The 20,718-nt window shown below is 39.3% G+C and overlaps 1 protein-coding gene across 2 annotated transcripts in view; it reads left to right on the forward strand.

Annotated features, from left to right (window-relative positions):
- LOC121444664 (phosphorylase b kinase regulatory subunit alpha, skeletal muscle isoform) overlaps positions 1-20,718 on the forward strand; it is a 150,776-nt gene that overhangs the window by 76,228 nt on the left and 53,830 nt on the right. For both annotated transcript variants that reach the window (XM_041646569.1, XM_041646570.1), the window contains exons 15-16: positions 18,388-18,497; positions 20,222-20,366. In XM_041646569.1, coding sequence (XP_041502503.1) covers positions 18,388-18,497; positions 20,222-20,366 — 255 coding nt within the window. The remainder of the gene's footprint in view (positions 1-18,387; positions 18,498-20,221; positions 20,367-20,718) is intronic.

Below are 20,718 nucleotides of genomic sequence, written 5' to 3' on the forward strand. Positions count from 1 at the left end.
TCAAGAATCCAGTAGTTTTTTTATTCATAAGGCTGGGCATCTCAACTGGTCTTCAGTATACAACAGAATCTCAAAGAAATAGGTTCTAATGCCAGTGAAGGAGTGGACTTGCTAGTGAGGGTGAGAGCTAGCAGGCAGAGAGGGAGACTTGTATAGAAGCTTCCAGCAGACGGTATAGCTCAAATTAAAGGTGAGTCTTCCCACCTCAAAAGATCTGGATTAAAGGTTTGTCTTCCCACCTCGAAGATGAAGATTAGAAGTGAATCTTTCTGCTTCAAATGTTTAAGCAAAAATTCCTCACAGGTGTGCCCAGCCATTTTGGGGGTTTTACTTAATTCCAGATGTAGTAGCCATCACAAGTCTACCCCTTGTCCACTTGACAAGCAATCATATCTCCTTATGTCATGATTAATTTCCAAATGAAAAACAGTAACCAGGTCGTAAGTATGATATAACCAGGCCTAGTATGATATAACTATCCTACGTACATCCACAAACTTATTATATTTAACCAGGTCATAACAATGCTCAACATAATATGACTACCCTCCTACAACTCCAAATGCAGATTTAGAATAGATGACAATGGCACTCAAGGGATATCCTTTTATTATCTCAAATTTAAATGTGATAATCATTGACATTCTCTTAATTGTTGTCAGACTACCTGATAAAGAAATTGAGGAAAGAAAACACAAATATCTTTACAAATGTATTCCTAATGAACTATGACAGAAATGCCTATTATAATCCTCATTTATGCAACTGTTTGTGTATTCTTAGCTGGTATTTATAGCTACCTTCCTCTCCTACACCTTCTGTATTTCCTCTACCCTCAGCAAGCACCTCAGCAGGTCTTGGCTGTTTTCCTAGAGGAGTGACCCATACCATTATTCCTGAGTGGTCCTGTACCGTTTGTCATCCTACCTAGATGAAGTGGTTGTAGTTTCCCAATAACATCACAGGACATAATAGCACCAAGAGACATCGTAAGGATCTCCTGGACTCGAGACACAATCTTTCTTTTTTTATTTTTATTTATTTATTTATTTATTTATTAAAGATTTCTGCCTCCTCCCCGCCACCGCCTCCCACTTCCCTCCCCCTCCCCCGATCAAGCCCCCCTCCCTCGTCAGCCCGAAGAGCAATCAGGGTTCCCTGACCTGTGGGAAGTCCAAGGACCACCCACCTCCATCCAGGTCTAGTAAGGTGAGCATCCAAACTGCCCAGGCTCCCACAAAGCCAGTACGTGCAGTAGGATCAAGAACCCACTGCCATTGTTCTTGAGTTCTCAGTAGTCCACATTGTCCGCTATGTTCAGCGAGTCCAGTTTTATCCCCTGCTTTTTCAGACCCAGGCCAGCTGGCCTTGGTGAGTTCCCAATAGAACATCCCCATTGTCTCAGTGTATGGGTGCACTCCTCGCGGTCCTGAGTTCCTTGCTCGTGCTCTCTCTCCTTCTGCTCCTGATTTGGACCTTGAGATTTCAGTCCGGTGCTCCAATGTGGATCTCTGTCTCTGTCTCCTTTCATCGCCTGATGAAGGTTAATATTCAGGAGGATGCCTATATGTTTTTCTTATTTAGCTTCTCTAGGATCACAAATTATAGGCTCAATGTCCTTTATTTATGGCTAGAAACCAAATATGAGTGAGTACATCCCATCTTACCTCCATTGTGGAGCAGCAATCTAATGTCCCCTTAGTAATCTGGATCATTCACCCCTCCTAACACTTAGCCTGTTGGTTTAAGGTCATCAGAAGTCCAAAGTGTCCAGAGGGGAGTCTGAACTTCCAGTTCAATAATTTTCACTCTCCCTTTTGTGGAATAAAAACTTCTAGGCCAACAGAACTAAAGGTTATAGGAACAGGGAGCAAAAACTTTCCTAGTGGATCAGTGGTGGTAATAGTGAGTAGAACTATTCTGTTTTCTATCCCTTTATTCCTGGACCTATGGATTCTTGTTATGGGAGAAACAATACCATAATTTGGATGCTAATTCAAAGCATATACCACCTTCTGGAAAATCCTGTTCCAACTCTTGATATTTCTGTGACTTAATTGGCACTGTAACTCTGTCTTCAAAAGGCCATTTCATCTTCCTATCAATCCAGCTGCTTCAGGATTGTGGGAACATGGTAAGACCAGTAGTATCTTCCATTATTGTGGGCCCACTTTCACACTTCTCTGGCTGTGAAGTGACTTTCCTTGGTCAAAGGTGGTACTGTGTGGAATACCACGGATAAGGCATTCTGTAAGTCCATGGATGGTGGTTTTAGCAGAAGCAGTGCATCCGAGAAAGGCAAATCCATAACCACAATAAGTATTTACTCTAGTAACAACAAAATGTTGGCCTTTCTATGAAAGACATAGTCCAGTGTAGTCAGCCCGCCATATCTGAGGCTCAGTGTTAGTCTCTGTTTTTTCTGGATCTGGCATTCAATAACAACTACAGCCAGGGCAGCCTTGGTGAGTGGTAGTCCATGGTGCCAAGTCCAGGCTGGCCTCAAACTTGTGATCCTTCTGCCTCCACCTCCTTCAGCAAATCCTATACCAAAATTGACTATTAATATGGCCCATTAGGCCCTGACTAAAGTGTTCAACTGCTTTCCTAATCTAAAGTATGTTCCACCAGTAAGCAGCATGGTCAAGCCTGTCATGGCAGTATCACACTCCCAGGTACCAACTGCTGTCTCGATCACTGTTCTTTTGCTGAAACGAAACAGCATGACCACAACAACTCTTATAAAAGAAAACATTTCATTGGGGCTGGTTTACAGTTTCAGAGGTTTAGTCCATTATCATCATTGTGAGAAGCATGGTGTCATGCTTGGCAGACATTGTGCTGGAGAAGGAGCTGAGAGTTCTACATCAGGATCCACAGGCAGCAGAAAGGCAGAGTCACTGGACCTGGCTTGGGCTTTTTAAACCTCAAAGCCCACTCCCAGTAACGTATTTCCTCTAACAAGGCCACCTCTCTTAGTCCTTTCAAAGAGTGCCACTCCCTGGTCACCAAACCTTCAGATCTTTGGGGGCCATTTTCATTCAAACCAACAAATTAGGGTTGTAGTGCTATGAGGATTACCAAGAAATTTCCACAGCCTTTTGAAGTCAGGATTGCCAAGGAATGAATTCTCTCCAGATGGAACCAACCACAGTTATACCTTATTCTGATGTTTGAATTCTAAATTCAGAATTTAAGCCTTTAGGTAAATGATGGCTTGCTGAGCCAGGAAAGTATATATGAGTATTCCCATTTTAAAATGTAAAACACCTCAGGTTCCAAGCATTTAGGATAAAGAATATTTTACCTGTACCAGCAGAAATACTCCAGCTTAGACTAAAAGAGACAGATGACAAGCACAGGACAAGCTGAAAGAAGTTTTGGATTTCTAGAATTCTGCAGCGGGGAAGTAGACTGATGCGACTGCTCAGCTGCAAGCTCATGCTGCTTGCCGAGTGAAAAGGAGGTTAATGCAAAGGGAAGACTCTTGGGTTGTGAGGGTGGAACTTCGGCTCAGACGGGACCATCGAGCTACAGAGGACTACTGCTAAACCTTGAAATCGAATGACATGCCTACTTGGGTCTCAGAGTTTTTTGGTACTGCTAACTCTTTTCTTCCTTCCATTTTCTCTTTTTTTATGATGGGAATGCCCATCATTTGTAACCAATCCTGTCCTGCTACTGTATTTGAGGAGCAGAAATTGTATTTTCTAGCTAGAATTGAATGGAATGAAATAGAATAGAAATGGAATGGAAAGGAATCTTGTCCCAGAATGGCATATACCCAGATTCATATCTCATTAAACTCTTATTTGGACTTTTGGGGTGATAATGTTGGGAAGAAATTAAATTTGGTCCAGTGATATATGTTAAAGAGTTTGGGAGATCCTGAGGTGGGATAAATGTATTTTCTATGTGGAAGAAATGTGTATACTCAGGGCCCAAGGGGTGGACTGTGGAACTATGAGTAATGTCTCACCCCAGACATCCATTCATAATCCAGGAAACCTATGAGCATTATATTATGTGTCAATGAAGACTTAGCAAATATAATTAAGAATTTTAAGATATGGAAGAATATTCCTCCGATCTCAATTACTCAAGTGGGCTCTAAATGTAATCACACATATCTTTTAAAAAGGGAATCAAGAGGAAGATCAAAAAATAGAAGTAGGAATTTTGATGACAGAAGCAGGAGATGGGAGTGATGAGGCTGTGAGAAAGGGAATATTAATATCTAGATCCTGAAATGTAGAAACTGAAAAAGCCAATAAATGGATTTCTCCCTGGATACTTAGGTTTTATTTTAGCTCTGTAATGCTAATTTTGCACAACTAGTCTCTAGTACTAATAAGGATTTGTGTTGTTTTTTATAAACTTTTAAATTACATTTATTTATTCATTTTAGTGTGTGTGTGTGTTCTCGTGCCATGATGCATTTATGAAGGTCAGATGACAACCTGCAAGAACTGATTTTCTCCTTCCACCTAGGGATTCAACTCAGGTTATCAGACTTAGCACCAAATACCTTTACCCACAAAACCATCTCTCTAGCCTAAACTTGTACTGTTTTAAGCTATTATATGTGTGATAGTTCATTTCAGTACCAATAGGAAATTAATATAATCTTAAATCAAGCTACAAGAGGTCAGTTTTGTAAATATTAGATTTTTTATTAAGTATATATAGCTCAATAGTAAAGTGCTTATCTGCCATGTACAAAAAAAAGCCTTCACTACCTAGTACCTCACTCCAAAATATGTAGATTGCCACATAAGAATCTTAGCAGTCTCTTTAAAGCATCTTGTGACCCAGCCCACAATTATATTAGCACTAAGGAGGCTAAGAAAGGAGGATTGTGTATCTCAGCCTGGACTCTGGTGCAAGTTTCAGACCAGCTTATGCTACAAAGGGAGACCTTGTCTACAAACTATTATTGCAACAGTTTCACAATAACAAAATTGCTTTAAATACACATCCAGCAGCAGCTGTACTCCTACCAAGGAAAAGGAGATGCTTCCTCACTAAGTATGACAGTTAAGTAATTATCTGCCTTGTTTTAGATACTTAGGAGTTAATGGGCAGCTCCTTTTTTATCTTGTTTTTCCTCTGTCTATCTGCCTGCCTGCCTGCCTGCCTGCCTGCCTGCCTGCCTGCCTGTCTGTCTGTCTGTCTATCTATCTATCTATCTATCTATCTATCTATCTATCTATCTATCTATAGACAAGGTCTCATTATGTTGCCCAGGCTAGCCTCAAATTCCTAGTCTCAAGTGACCCTCATGCCACAGTTTCTCAATTGCTGAGTGTAGGTGTCCACCTACCATGTTCAGTTATTTTTAATTATGGGATGATCTGCTTTATGAATTTATTAAACTTACTATTAAACAGAAATATTAATAAAAATTCTTTTCTAATCTGTTAGTGCACCTAAGTACTTTTTATAGTGTACATAATGTGTTCTGTTGTGTTTATCTTACTTTTTCTATATGTATCATCTAATATTGAAATAGACATGTTATTACATAAAATTATAATAATTATTTCTTTATTTTTAATTGTCTGTGTTGTTTCCAAAGCTTTTATCCTTCTATAAATGCCAATGTGTAGATCATTGTTTCTTTGGAGTATATTTCCAGAACAGGGATTCTGGGTAAGGATAAGATTAGTTTCCTAGCATTTACAACATACTGGCAGACTATTCCTCAGAAAACCAACTAATTTTTTATTTTTATATTAATAAGATAAAATATTAAAAACCATTGATTTTTATATTAATAAGATAAAATATACCTTTCTGTTTTTGCTACCCAACCAACATTGGCTTTATCATTTATTTTGTTAGACTAATAATTTTTAAATACAAAATTATTTAAATTTCATTTAATTCCAAGCAATAGCACATTTTCCATTATCCTTTGTTTTTAAACTCCTTTCTACTAGTTCATGATTATATAGGAGGGACTACATACTTTTGTATATATTAGTTCCAAAAAATATATCCCCAGGCATGGTAGCTTGGCAGTAGGATTATTGTAAGTTATAAGCAAGCCTAGGCTACTTAGTGAGTTTCAAGCCAGCCTAAGCTAGAGTCTGAGACCCTGTCTCAAAAAGCCACATGTATACATGCATACATACATACATAACACATGCATGTATATATATGTAGTGGAGAGAGAGAGAGAGAGAGAGAGAGAGAGAGAGAGAGAGAGAGAGAGAGAGAGAGAGAGAGAGAGAGAGAGAGAGAGAGACACTCCTGGATGAACCTAAGGGCTAAAATGCCATACCTCTGAAACTCTGACACTGCTTTAAGTTTTGATTTGGTTTGTTTCAGTTTGGTTTGGTTATGAGTTAAGGTCATACTATATAATCCAAACTAGACTCAGACTTATGACCATCTTTTCCAAGCCTCCCAGGTGCCAATTCCAGGTGTGCACCACCAGAATCCTCTCCCCTTATTCTTTAAATTTAGATTAGGGCAAACTTTTATTACTCAGATGTGTAATATGTGTGTTTACATATATGTATTTCATTTGTATAACTTTTTAAATATGAAATTCATTGTATGAAATATTTTTTCACTTAGGAACTGGGAATTGTCTTTAGTTTTACCTGAATACGTACACTGTTCTGGTTCTCATCAGTTTTTAGAAGTTGTAAGTTATCTGATTACCAACTGACATGTACATACTGACTTCTGGAGATTTAAAAAAAAATACAGAAAAAAAACAAAAAAAATACAGAAAAGAACCCAGAAAAAAAAAAAGATTTTAGAACACTCATAATTTAACCACTGAAGAGGCCATTGTTTTTGTTTGCAGGTTTTTGTTTATATTAAGCTTTTATAAAATGACTTGTTTTTAGAAGAATGTTTTCATAGAGTAGACATTTCAGTCTGGCTCTTACAATCTTTCCACCCCCTAACACCATGTTTCTGCTATGATCCCGAGCCTTGTGTGCTGGAGTTGTGTTATAGATGGATCAGTCGGGTCTGGGTACCACACAGTCACTTGTGGTCTGCATTTTGAACACTTGTAGTTTTGTATAATGATCTTTCGCTATTGATTTTATTAAGCTGTACATTTTTCTCGACTTCCCTCCCTTCCTCTCCCCTGCCCTTCTACCCTCTGCAAGGAGATTTTTTTTTGTTGAGGAATAAGAACTATACTTATCTGTGGGTATAAGGATCAATATTTAAAGTATAGTTAGATGCCAGGATCCAGCCTCAGCTCAGGTTCAGGTCCTGACACAGGAAAGGGGTATCAGCACAAGGAAAAACTCTGACCACCAGGTGCACAGGACTCAAGTTACACTGAATAGCTTGAGAAGGTCCCATGTCTTAATCTTTCTGTAAAAGGCAGACTTTGATAAGGCATTATTTTCCCATTGGACTGTACCATACCTCTTTACCAGTATAAGTGTATGGTAAAGATGAATCTCTCCATCCCACATTTTACATTGCATTTTTTCCATTGGATCATACCAGATTTTATCATTGATTCTATGTGCTTGGTGTCCAGGGAACTTACTCTCAACGGTTGGCACTATGTGCATTCCTGGGACTTTTTCCTTATTCTCTGCATACATGCCTTACTCTCCCTTCCAGAAGTGAGAGACATGGTTAGTGTTTCAAGTATTGTTTTTTCACCTAACTGTCTCTATTTAGAGACAGAAAAGTTCCCACGCTTAGGCATTGTAGTTAGTAATTCCAGATAAGAGATTTCAGAAGCATTAGTTTGCCTGCTGAGTATTAGGGGAAAATATTTGAGAAAGAACAAAATTTCCAGGGAAAATTACAGCTGTTTCATGTGTGACTGACAAAGTAAAACTAAAAACTGCCTAATAAAGCAACAATATAATGAGAGAGAAAAGTCTACAAGCTGCATGAATTTTGCAAATTCTTGCACTGTCCCATTGTCTCCTGGTCCTTGTCAAGTAAGAATCCATTTCCACTGGTGCCTTGCCCTGAGGAAAGCCACTGAACAGGTAGTCATATGCTGATCTGAGACGAGGCTGCACAGCTCCAACAATAGGAATTATGAGGGTCACTAAAGTGCCATAACTTCACTAGTCCCAGGTAGCTGGCCAGGTTTCCAGTACCAGGTACAATTTCACTGTTGTTGAGTAGATCTTAGTTCAGTTAGAGAGCTGTTGGTTACTGCGGTGGTATGTGTGCTACTATTGCACCCTTAGAAATAGCACGCCACGCTGGTCATTGCTTTAGTTCACAAACATTATACCTGAGCAGGACTACTGGTTGCTTCTCTCCATTGTGGACTTGCATATTGTCTCCTAGTACTATACTATGAAAGCTAAACCTCAGGAAGGAGGTATTCAGGTCAGACCTCGCTTGGATGCTGCATCCTTCATCTTTTGTTCAAAGTATATTGTGTCTTTAGCAATAGAGAGTTATCTTCAACTCTGGGAGGCAGCCAAGGGCAACAGCAATTGTTTATGTTGTAGGAGTCTGACCAACAATTCAAAAGGGAGCTTTTCCTGCATGGTATATACAAACTTATATGTATTATATGTAGTTTTAGATAGATCAATTATATTTCTTATGACTTTTCAGGACATTCTAACTTACTTTACCCTCTTTCTATATTTATCATCTTCCCCCTCCCTAACTAGAGCCCCTCATTTTTAAATTTTTCTCATTCAGATGACTTAAACCCTACTTACACCTCTCTTCCCTTCTCTATTGCTCTCTGCCCCATGTAGTAGTCCCTTTTTACTTTCCTGGTTACTGCAGTTACTTCAGGCTATATACGCACATTTAAAGACCTGGAGCTAGGAACCACAGATGAGAGAGAACCATGACATTTATCTTCTGGGTCTGAATTACCTCATTCAATATAGTTCCAAAGACTGATGATAATAAAAGAAAATATTGAAGAAAAAGAATGTTAAACTTTTGATATATTGTGCCACAATTAAAAGCATAATTTCAGTGCCAATGAGATGGCTCAGCAAATAAACTTACTAAGCAAGTCTTTAGACTTGAGTTCCATCCCAAGAACCCACATGAAGTTGGAAAGAAAGATCCAACACCGCAAAGTTGTCCTCTGACCCATGCATGTGTACCTTTGCACATACATTTACACACATCATGCACATACAATAACAAATAAAAATTTAAAAGCGTGGATCTTTCGGCGCCAGGAGACCCAGCATTGGGGTGAGTTTCTGGCCCACGGCGCCAGCCTGGGACGGGGAGCTCGGGGGTTTCTTGGCCCCCTGTCCTGCTTGGGCTCTCTGCAGGGCCTCTACTCCCCGGGTGCTGCCTCTTTCTTCCTGGCCCACCCAGCTTCCGTCCAGAGCCCTCCCCACTTCGCCCCCACTGCCCTCTTTTGGCGCGTGGCATCGCCCAGCCCAGCCTATCTGGGCGCTGGGTCCGAGTACCCGGGGCTCCCGGGCGGGCAGCAGTTCCTTTGTTTCTGTGGCCTGCCTGCACCAAGCGGGGTAGGCGCTTTGTCTGCGAGCTGCCCAACCAGCACGGAGGCCTGATCTTTCGGCGCCAGGAGACCCAGCATTGGGAGAGCCAACATTGGGGAGAGACAGCGTTTGGTAGGCAAGGAGACCTGATCCGATAAAAGAAGATCCATAGGAAGCATTTGGAAGAAGAGATGGGCCGACGTCAAGGCAAGAATTCGCCCAACAAGCTGAAAAGCAACATGAAGCTACCAGAAACAAGCGACCTCACAACGGGAGGACAAGAACCCCTTAATCAAGAGGAAGGAGAAAAGATTGACTTCATGAAAGTGATTGACACCCTAAAACAGCATGTAAAAAACGCCCTTATAGAAATGGATGAGAAATATAACAGAAAGTTTGAAGAATTGAATAAATCAGTGAATGATACCCTAGAAAACCAAGGAAAAACAATCAAACAGATAATGGAAACAGTTCAAGACCTGAAAACTGAAATGGAGGCAAAGAAGAAAACACAAACAGAGGGCCGGCTGGACATGGAAAATCTAGGTAAACGAATAGAGACTACAGAAACAAGCATAACCAGCAGAATACAAGAGATAGAAGAAAGACTCTCGGATTCTGAAGATACCATAGAGAAAATAAACACACTGATCAAAGAAAACAGCAAGTCCAACAAACTCTCATCACAAAACATTCAGGAAATATGGGACACAATAAAAAGATCAAACCTAAGAATAATAGGAGTAGAAGAAGGAGAAGAAGGGCAGCTCAATGGTCCAGAAAATATATTTAATAAAATTATAGAAGAAAACTTTCCCAACCTAAAGAAAGATTTTCCTATGAAGGTGCAAGAAGCATACAGAACACCGAATAGGCTGGATCAAAAAAAAACATCCCCTCGCCATATAATTATCAAAACACAAAGCATACAGAATAAGGAAAGAATATTAAGAGCTGCAAAGGAAAAAGGCCAAATTACTTATAAAGGTAAACCTATCAGACTTACACCTGACTTCTCCATGGAAACCATGAAAGCCAGAAGGTCCTGGATAGATGTACTGCAGAAACTGAGAGACCATGGGTGCAAGCCCAGATTACTATACCCAGCCAAGCTTTCATTCACTATAAATGGAGAAAATAAAATTTTCCAGGATAAAAACAAATTTAAACAATACGCAGCCACAAATCCAGCCTTACAGAAAGTAATTGAAGGAAAATCACTAACCAAGGAGTCCAACAATGACCACAATAACTCAGACATCTAGAGACCCTTCACCAATACAAAACAAAGAAGGGAAACACACAAACTCTACGACTAAAAAAAAAATGACCGGAGTTAACAACCACTGGTCATTAATATCACTTAATGTCAATGGACTCAACTCACCTATAAAAAGGCACAGGCTAAGAGATTGGATAAGAAAACAGGATCCAACATTCTGCTGTTTACAAGAAACACACCTCAACCACAAAGACAGGCACCTACTCAGAGTAAAGGGCTGGGAAAAGGCCTATCAAGCAAATGGACCTAAGAAACAGGCTGGTGTGGCCATACTAATCTCTAACAAAGTTGACTTTAAACTTAAATCAATCAGAAGAGATGGAGAGGGGCATTTTATACTCATAACAGGAACAGTTCATCAGGATGAAGTCTCAATCCTGAGCATCTATGCCCCTACTATAAAAGCACCCACGTACATAAAAGAAACATTGCTAAAATTCAAGGCAGCCATCAAACCGCACACACTAATCGTAGGAGACTTCAACACTCCTCTCTCACCAATGGACAGGTCAATCAGACAGAAACCTAACAGAGAAATAAGAGAATTAATGGAGGTAATGAATCAAATGGACTTAACAGACATCTATAGAACATTCCATCCAAATAGGAAAGAATATACCTTCTTCTCTGCAGCTCATGGAACCTTCTCAAAAATCGACCACATAGTCGGTAACAAAGCAAACATCCACAGTTACAAAAAAATATTAGTAACCACCTGTGTCTTATCAGATCACCATGGATTAAAGTTAGAATTCAACAATAATGCTACCCCCAGAAAGCATACAAAGTCATGGAAACTGAACAGTCAACTATTGAACCATACCTGGATTAAGGAAGAAATAAAGAAAGAAATTAAAGTCTTCCTGGAATTCAATGAAAATAAAGAAACAACATACTCAAACTTATGGGACACTATGAAAGCAGTCCTAAGAGGAAAGTTCATAGCACTACGTGCCCACTTAAAGAAAACAGAGAAAGCTCACATTGGAGACTTAACAGCCCACCTGAAAGCTCTAAAAAAAAGAAGCAGACTCACCTAGGAGGAGTAGAAGACTGGAAATAATCAAAATGAGGGCTGAAATCAACAAAATAGAAACACAGAAAACAATACAAAAAATCAATGAAACAAAAAGCTGGTTCCTGGAGAAAATCAACAAGATTGACAAACCACTATCCAAGCTAATCAAACGGCAGAGAGAGAATTTGCAAATTAATAAGATCAGAAATGAAAAAGGGGACATAACCACAGACACAGAGGAAATTCAGAGAATCATTAGATCTTACTACAAAAGCCTATATGCCACAAAATTGGAAAATGTAAAGGAAATGGATACTTTTTTAGATAAATATCATATACCAAAGTTAAATCAGGACCTGGTGAACAATCTAAATAGACCTGTTAGTCGCGAAGAATTAGAAGAGGTTATCAAAAACCTCCCTACCAAAAAAAGCCCAGGACCAGATGGTTTCAATGCGGAATTCTACCAGATCTTCCAAGAAGATCTAATACCTATACTCCTTAATGTATTCCACAAGATAGAAACAGAAGGGTCATTACCAAACTCCTTTTATGAAGCCACAATTACTCTGATACCAAAACCACTCAAAGACTCAACCAGGAAAGAGAACTACAGGCCAATCTCACTCATGAATATCGACGCAAAAATCCTCAACAAAATACTGGCAAACCGAATCCAAGAACACAGTAGGAAAATTATCCATTATGATCAAGTAGGCTTCATTCCTGAGATGCAGGGCTGGTTCAACATAAGAAAATCTATCAATGTAATCCAGCATATAAATAAACTGAAAGAAAAAAACCATATGATCATTTCATTAGATGCTGAAAAAGCATTTGACAAAATTCAACATCCATTTATGTTAAAAGTCTTGGAGAGATTAGGGATACAAGGGTCATACCTAAATATAATAAAAGCTATATACAGCAAGCCGACAGCTAACATCAAATTAAACGGAGAGAAACTCAAAGCCATCCCACTTAACTCAGGAACACGACAAGGCTGTCCACTCTCGCCATACCTCTTCAATATAGTGCTTGAAGTTCTAGCAATAGCAATAAGACAACATAATGGAATCGAGGGGATTCGAATTGGAAAGGAAGAAGTTAAACTTTCGTTATTTGCAGATGATATGATAGTGTACATAAGCGACCCCAAAAACTCCACCAAAGAACTTTTACAGCTGATAAACAGCTTTAGTAATGTGGCAGGATACAAGATCAACTCCAAAAAATCAGTCGCCCTCTTATACACAAAGGATATGGAAGCAGAGAGGGAAATCAGAGAAGCTTCACCATTCACAATAGCCAAAAACAGCATAAAATATCTTGGGGTACATCTAACCAAGGAAGTGAAAGATCTATTTGACAAGAACTTTAAGGCATTGAAGAAAGAAATTGAAGAGGATACCAAAAAATGGATGGACCTCCCTTGCTCTTGGATTGGGAGGATCAACATAGTAAAAATGGCAATTCTACCAAAGGCAATTTGTAGATTCAATGCAATCCCCATCAAGATCCCATCAAAATTCTTCACAGGTCTGGAGAGGACAATAATCAACTTTATATGGAAAAACAAAAAACCCAGGATAGCCAAAACAATCCTATACAATAAAGGATCTTCTGGAGGCATTACCATCCCTGACTTCAAACTCTATTACAGAGCTACAGTAATGAAAACAGTGTGGTACTGGCATAAAAACAGAGAAGTCGACCAATGGAATCGTATAGAAGGCCCGGATTTTATCCCACAAACCTATGAACACCTCATTTTTGATAAAGGAGCTAAAAGTATACAATGGAAGAAAGAAAGCATCTTCAACAAATGGTGCTGGCACAACTGGATGTCATCCTGTAGAAGAATGAAAATAGACCCTTATCTATCACCGTGCACAAAACTCAAGTCCAAATGGATTAAAGACCTCAATATCAGCCCGAACACACTGAACCTGATAGAAGAGAAAGTGGGAAGTACCCTACAGGAGATGGGCACAGGAGATCGCTTCCTATGTATAACTCCAGAAGCACAGACATTAAGGGCAACATTGAATAAATGGGACCTACTTAAACTGAGAAGCTTCTGTAAAGCAAAGGACATAGTCACTAAGACACAAAGGCAACCTACTGACTGGGAGAAGATCTTCACCAACCCCACAACAGACAAAGGTCTGATCTCCAAAATATATAAAGAACTCAAGAAACTAGACTTTAAAATGCTAATTAACCCAATTAAAAAATGGGGCACTGAACTGAACAGAGAATTCTCAGCAGAGGAAGTTCAAATGGCCAAAAGACACTTAAAGTCGTGCTCAACTTCCTTAGCAATCAGGGAAATGCAAATCAAAACAACTTTGAGATATCATCTTACACCTGTCAGAATGGCTAAAGTCAAAAACACCAAGGATAACCTTTGCTGGAGAGGCTGTGGAGGAACGGGTACCCTCATCCATTGCTGGTGGGAATGCAATCTTGTGCAACCACTGTGGAAGTCAGTGTTTCGGTTTCTCACGAAATTCGGGATCAACTTACCCCTGGACCCAGCAATACCACTCCTGGGAATATACCCAAGAGATGCTCTATCATATGACAAAAGCATTTGTTCAACTATGTTCATAGCAGTATTATTTGTAATAGCCAGAACCTTGAAACAACCTAGATGCCCTTCAATGGAAGAATGGATGAAGAAAGTATGGAATATATACACGCTAGAGTACTACGCTGCGGTAAAAAACAATGACTTCTCGAATTTTGCATGCAAATGGATGGAAATAGAAAACACTATCCTGAGTGAGGTGTCCCAGACCCAAAAAGATGAACATGGGATGTACTCGCTCATAATTGGTTTCTAGCCATAAATAAGGGCCACGGAGTCTACAATAGGTGAACCTAAAGAAGCTAAGTAAGAAGGTGAACCCAAGGAAAAACATATAGTTATCCTCTTGGCTAAGGGAAGTAGACCAAATTGCCGGGGAGAAAATTAGGATCTTGGGGGTGGGGTGGGATGGGGGTAAGGGGAGATGGGGAGAGAAAAGGTAGAAGGGAAGGAGGGGGGACTTGGGGAATCAGGAGAATTGGGATAAAGGAAAGGTGGATAGGGGAGCACGGAACCACAATTCTTAGTTAAGGGAACCACTTTAGGGTGAGCAAGAGATTTGACCCTAGAGGGGCTCCCAAGTGCCCAACATGAGGTTCCCAGTTAGTTCCTTGGGCAGCTGAGGATTGGGAACCTGAAATGACCCTATCCTAGAGCAATACTGACGAATATCTTGCATATCATCATAGAACCTTCATCTGGTGATGGATAGAGATAGAGACAGAGACCCACACATGAGCACTGGACTGAACTCCCAAGGTCCCAATGAGGAGCAGAAGGAGGGAGAACATGAGCAAAGAAGTCGGGACTACGAGGCGTGCACCCACCCACTGAGACAGTGGAGCTGATCTACTGGGAGCTCACCAAGGCCAGCTGGACTGTGACCGAAAAAGCATGAGATAAAACCGGACTCTCTGAACATGGCGAACAATGAGGGCTGATGAGACGCCAAGGACAATGGCACGGGGTTTTGATCCTACTTAATGTGCTGGCTTTGTGGAAGCCTAGCCAGTTTGGATGTTCACCTTCCTAGATATGGACGGAGAGGGGAGGACCTAGGACTTACCACAGGGCAGGGAACCCGGACTGCTCTGTGGACTGGAGAGGGAGGGGGAGAGGAGTGGGGGGAGGGGGAGAAGGGTGGGAAGAGGGGGAGAAGGGTGGGAGGAGGGGGAGGGAAATGGGAGGCTGGGAGGAGGTGGAAACTTGTTTTTTGTTTATGTTTTTTTTTCTTCTTTTCTTAATAAAAAAAATTATAATCACAAAAAAAAAGAAAAGAAAAAAAAATTTAAAAGCGTAATTTTAGCTTCAGGTATAATGGAATAGCTTGTGGGGTTTTTTTTTTAGTCCTTATACTAAGAATAGCCCAAAAGGAGAAGAAAAATATTAGAAGATACATTAGGAAGCCTTTGGAAATGAATAAATGAGCAGAAAGCCAAAGAACAAACAGCTGCTCCTACTCCTTCTCTTCCTCCTTGTTTTCATGAAATTGCCTCACTGTATATACCAAGCTGGCCTCTAACTTGCAATTCTCCTGCCTACTACTCACAGTCGTCTTGCCTCAGCCTTCCATGTGCAGGAATTATAGGTTTATAACATTATGCTTGGTTCAGATACACAAACTTCTGTTAATATAGTAAATAATAAAAAATATAACCAATTATAAATAAAGAATTGAAATAATGAACTGTGTTCTTATGTGGAAAAAAATCTAAAGATTTCATATATATTTAAAAAGCCTGCTAGAAGCTGGGCAGTGGTGGTTTATACCTTTAATCCCAGCACTTGGAAGGCAGAGGCAGGTAGATCTCTATGAGTTTGAGGCCAGCCTGGTCTACAGAGTGAGTTTCAGGGTAGTCAGGACTGTTACACAGAAAAACAGAGAGAGAGAGAGAGAGAGAGAGAGAGAGAGAGAGAGACCATTAGAAATAATAAATTGGGCAAAGATATAGGACACAAAATTATATATTTTCATTTCTATATTAAAAATAAATGATCCAAAAAGGAAATCAACAAAAATGCATTTATAGTTGCATCAAAAAGAACAAAGACGCCGGGCGGTGGTGGCGCACGCCTTTAATCCCAGCACTCGGGAGGCAGAGGCAGGCGGATCTCTGTGAGTTCGAGACCAGCCTGGTCTACAAGAGCTAGTTCCAGGACAGGCTCCAAAACCACAGAGAAACCCTGTCTCGAAAAACCAAAAAAAAAAAAAAAAAGAACAAAGACTATAAAAATGAATATAACTAAATAGGTAGAAGATTTGTTCGCTAAATATAACAAATGTTAATGAAAGAAATTAATGAAAATTGAAATTATTTTATTGTCTGAAAAACAGATATAACTGGAGATTATAATGTTAAATGAAATAAGCCAGACTTTGATAAATAATTGCATTTTTTCTCAATTTTATAGAAAATTTTAAAAGATTTAAAATTAAACATAGACTAGGTATATGATTCAAGAATTCTAAGTACATACTCTGAAGGAAATGCAGTGAAGAGGTAGAATAAGTATTATCTTTGTTACTGTACAGTATTGTTCACAGTAGACAAAATGGGAACACTCCAAATTCCCATCAACAATTGAATAGAAAAACAAAGGTGGTATATACATAGGTAGAATATTTGGCCTTAAAAGAGGAAGGAAATTCTAACATGTGCTATGCCATATATGAACTTCAAAGATATTGTGCTGAGTTAAATAAAGCAGTTAGTTTTCAAAGGAAAGATATTTATGATTCTCGTTGAGTAGTCTAATTCATAGACACAAAGTAGAAATTTATTGTTAGATTGAGAGGAGAAGGGAACTAGCAAGTAGAGTTTCGATTGAGAGGAGAAGGGAACTAGCAAGTAGAGTTTCAGTTTGATAAGATGAAGTAGTGATGGCATTTACACGATGATGTATTTAAAGTCACTAAACTGTACTCTTAAAATGATAAATTTTATGTTACACATATTTTTCTGTGATAAAAAAATACTAACAAAGACCAGCATAATGGCTAAACAGGTAAGAACACTTTCCACAAAAGCCTGATGACTTGAGTTTGATCCCAGAAACTCAAAGTGAAAAGAACCAGCTACAAAGGTTGCCCTCTGACCTCCATGTGTGTCATGTCATGAGAATGTGTGCCTGTACACACACACACACACACACACACACACACACACACACACCCTAAGCAATAATAGTTAAAACCTAGTTTTGATATTAATCCCAGAGCAAATGTGTGCTTAATTCAGTGAAACTTGTAATCGAGCATTCTCTAGTCTGCTCCCTTTCAAGTTGAAAAAACTCTGAAAATGTAGCATGTTTAGGGATTGGGGGAATGGCTCAGTTGGTGAAACACTTGTCTCGCCATCATGAGGACCCAAGTTTGGTTCCATGAATAAACATAAGAATGTCAGGAATGGTATGCATGCTTGTAATCCCAGCACTGGGAAGGAAGAGACATGAGGATCCAGGGGCTCACTAGCCAGAACATCTAGCCTAGTTGGTGGACTAGGTTGACGAGAGAATGGACCTCACAAGGAGATGAGTGACATTCCTGAGAATGACACCCAAGGCTTTCCACTGGTCTACATGTGTACTCATACACATATGCATGAAAAGGCAGCGTATCAAAGATAAAGATATCAAATCAAGTACTCATGAAAATATGTCATAGCCAAAAACATATAGTAGGGGTTCTATAAGTACTGACAAGAAAAGATATTCAATGTATTTGTGAGGAAAACATTTTTAGAACAATGTGTATTTTCCCCTTTGGTGATAGGAAAAATGCATGTCAGTGAATGAACAATATACTTATTGTATCTAAAAGTCTATTTAATTTACTTTTACATATATAGTAATATATATAATACATTTAACATAGGTATAGATTGCAAGATAGATTCTAATGTTAAGAAAGCTAGACTGTAAAAGGAAGACACCTTAAACAGAAAGAAATGAGGTAGATGTGTATATATGTATATACATACATTGTGAGTGTCTGTGGAAACCAATATTGCTTTAATCTGTACATTAAGAATATCCTGACCAGTTTTCAATTTTGTGTCAGGATGCAACAGTAGAATGAATCTCAGTGGACGACCCTACAGGTTCATGGGTGTGCTTGGAACATCAAAACTCTATGACATCCGCAAAACAGTCTTCACTTTCACTCCACAGGTGAGTGGCAAAAGCTGCACCATGCATTGAGATGAATCGAAATGAGAGGAGAGAGACTGCAGAAATAAAACATTGGCTGGAATTGGATTAGTCACAGTCTTACAGGGCCTTGCATGTATCAAGTGATTCAATAACTGTTCGCTGAATTGAACTCGCTGCATAGAGCTTTGCCAAGTGACTGCCACTACCAATATTCCCGGGTGTTAAACTGTGATTGGGATTTTCCAAATGTTAAGGTATTTACAGAATTTTCCTTATTTTTCAGAAGTTAAATTAAGACTGTATTTGTCCTTTATGTGTGGAAATACAATCTATTTAACTGCTCAATTAAGTGTTTCCTATTATGAAGGAGCCTTTTCATTTGCATAGAAATCTTCAATGCCCTCTTTTAAAGAAAAATAACAGGATTATTAGGCTGTAATCATATATATTGGTGGCCTGACATTTGTTAGCGACATACATAGATCTAAGATGGATGGCAGTAGCAGTTATTTTCTGGGAAGGAAGCTAGGTACAGTGTCACATGCTTGTAATTCCAGCACTTAGGAGGGTGAGGCAGTGCATTCAGCACCAACAAGGGCCACATGGTTAGCAAGGTTAGTATGAGGTACATAGGAATATTCTGTCTCAACCAAGGGCTGAAGATGAAGCTTAATGGTCAAGTGCTTTCTAAACATGCACAAGTCCTAAGGTTTGATCTCTAGTAGCAAAGTAATTATTTTCTTGAAGGAGAATTTTAATCCTCTATTTGTTATATCCAAAACAGTGCATCTAAGATAGACAAAAGATGAACTTAACCTAGACTCTATTTCTGACTTTTCCATTTGCTAATCAGATGTGTGTGTGTTAGTTCACATACTGCCCCTGAGTCTTACTCTTCATATTAAAAGAAAAACGGCAGCCAGGCGGTGGTGGCGCACGCCTTTAATCCCAGCACTCGGGAGGCAGAGGCAGGCAGATCTCTGTGAGTTCGAGCCCAGCCTGGTCTACAAGAGCTAGTTCCAGGACAGGAACCAAAAGCTACAAAGAAACCCTGTCCTGAAAAATAGAAAGAAAGAAAGAAAGAAAGAAAGAAAGAAAGAAAGAAAGAAAGAAAGAAAGAAAGAAAGAAAGAAAGAAAGAAAGAAAGAAAGAAAGGAAAGAAAGAAAGACGTCAAGTTGAGAATAGTGGTGTGTGCCTGTAATCTCATAACTCAGGAATTACAGAGCAAGGGCATTATGAGTTCAAAGCGAGCCTAGGCTACATAATAAAAAATTAGGAAGAAAGGGGAGAGGTAGAGGAGGAGCTACTTATACTAGGTGGTTATAGGATTAAATGAAATTATATACTTGAAAAAAATTGTAAGCAGTCACACACTTTAAAAATATCAGAAACTAGCTAGGCAGTGATGGCTGCACACCTCTATCCCAAGCAGTCAGGAGGCAGAGGCAGGCAGATCTCTGAATTCAAGGTCAGTCTGGTCTACAGAGTGAGTTCCAGGACAGCCAGGGCTACACAGAGAAATCTTAGCTCAAAAAAATCCAAAATAAAAAGAAAAAAATATCAGAAATTATTGTTATGCATACCGTTGACCACCACATACTTTGGGAATTATTAGTCATTAAATTTGAGAGTACTGTTTCCTGTGTGACATATATGCTTTATGAATAAGCAGACATTGAAAAATACTATTTGATATTTGTGAGAGAAAATTTTTCTGAATGATTGTTTTTCCTTTTCTCAGTTTATAGATCAGCAACAGTTCTACCTGGCTCTGGACAACCAGATGATAGTAGAAATGCTTAGAACAGATCTGTCCTACCTCTGTAGCCGCTGGAGGATGACAGGCCAGCCCACCATCACTTTCCCCATCTCACACACCATGCTTGGTAAGAGAATGAGTGAAGGAAGTTATGTGTGTAGTCCTTCAGTGTCGCACTGCAGAGCAGTACTTACCAGCTTAGCTTTTGTGTCAGACAATTTTCTAAGCTCTGGACACACAGGGTGATAGACAAGTAAGGTTTCTGTTCTATTTAAGTTTATGTTTTAGGAGGTGAAGACAGATGATAAATATGAAATAAATGGATGCATAAGAATATTTCATATGGTTTGAGAGCCACAGTGTAAAAACGGAGCAAAGACTAGCTTTAGGTAATTGATTTCTGAGTTAATTTTCCAAAAGTTATATTCTACAATTGTTTTTAAAGAGAATGCTACTACATCCTGCATCTGTTTTATCCC

This window comes from Microtus oregoni, unplaced genomic scaffold, assembly GCF_018167655.1.
Source record: "Microtus oregoni isolate MIOR12 unplaced genomic scaffold, Mior012 000136F_ref0000326, whole genome shotgun sequence".
Lineage (NCBI taxonomy): Eukaryota > Metazoa > Chordata > Mammalia > Rodentia > Cricetidae > Microtus > Microtus oregoni.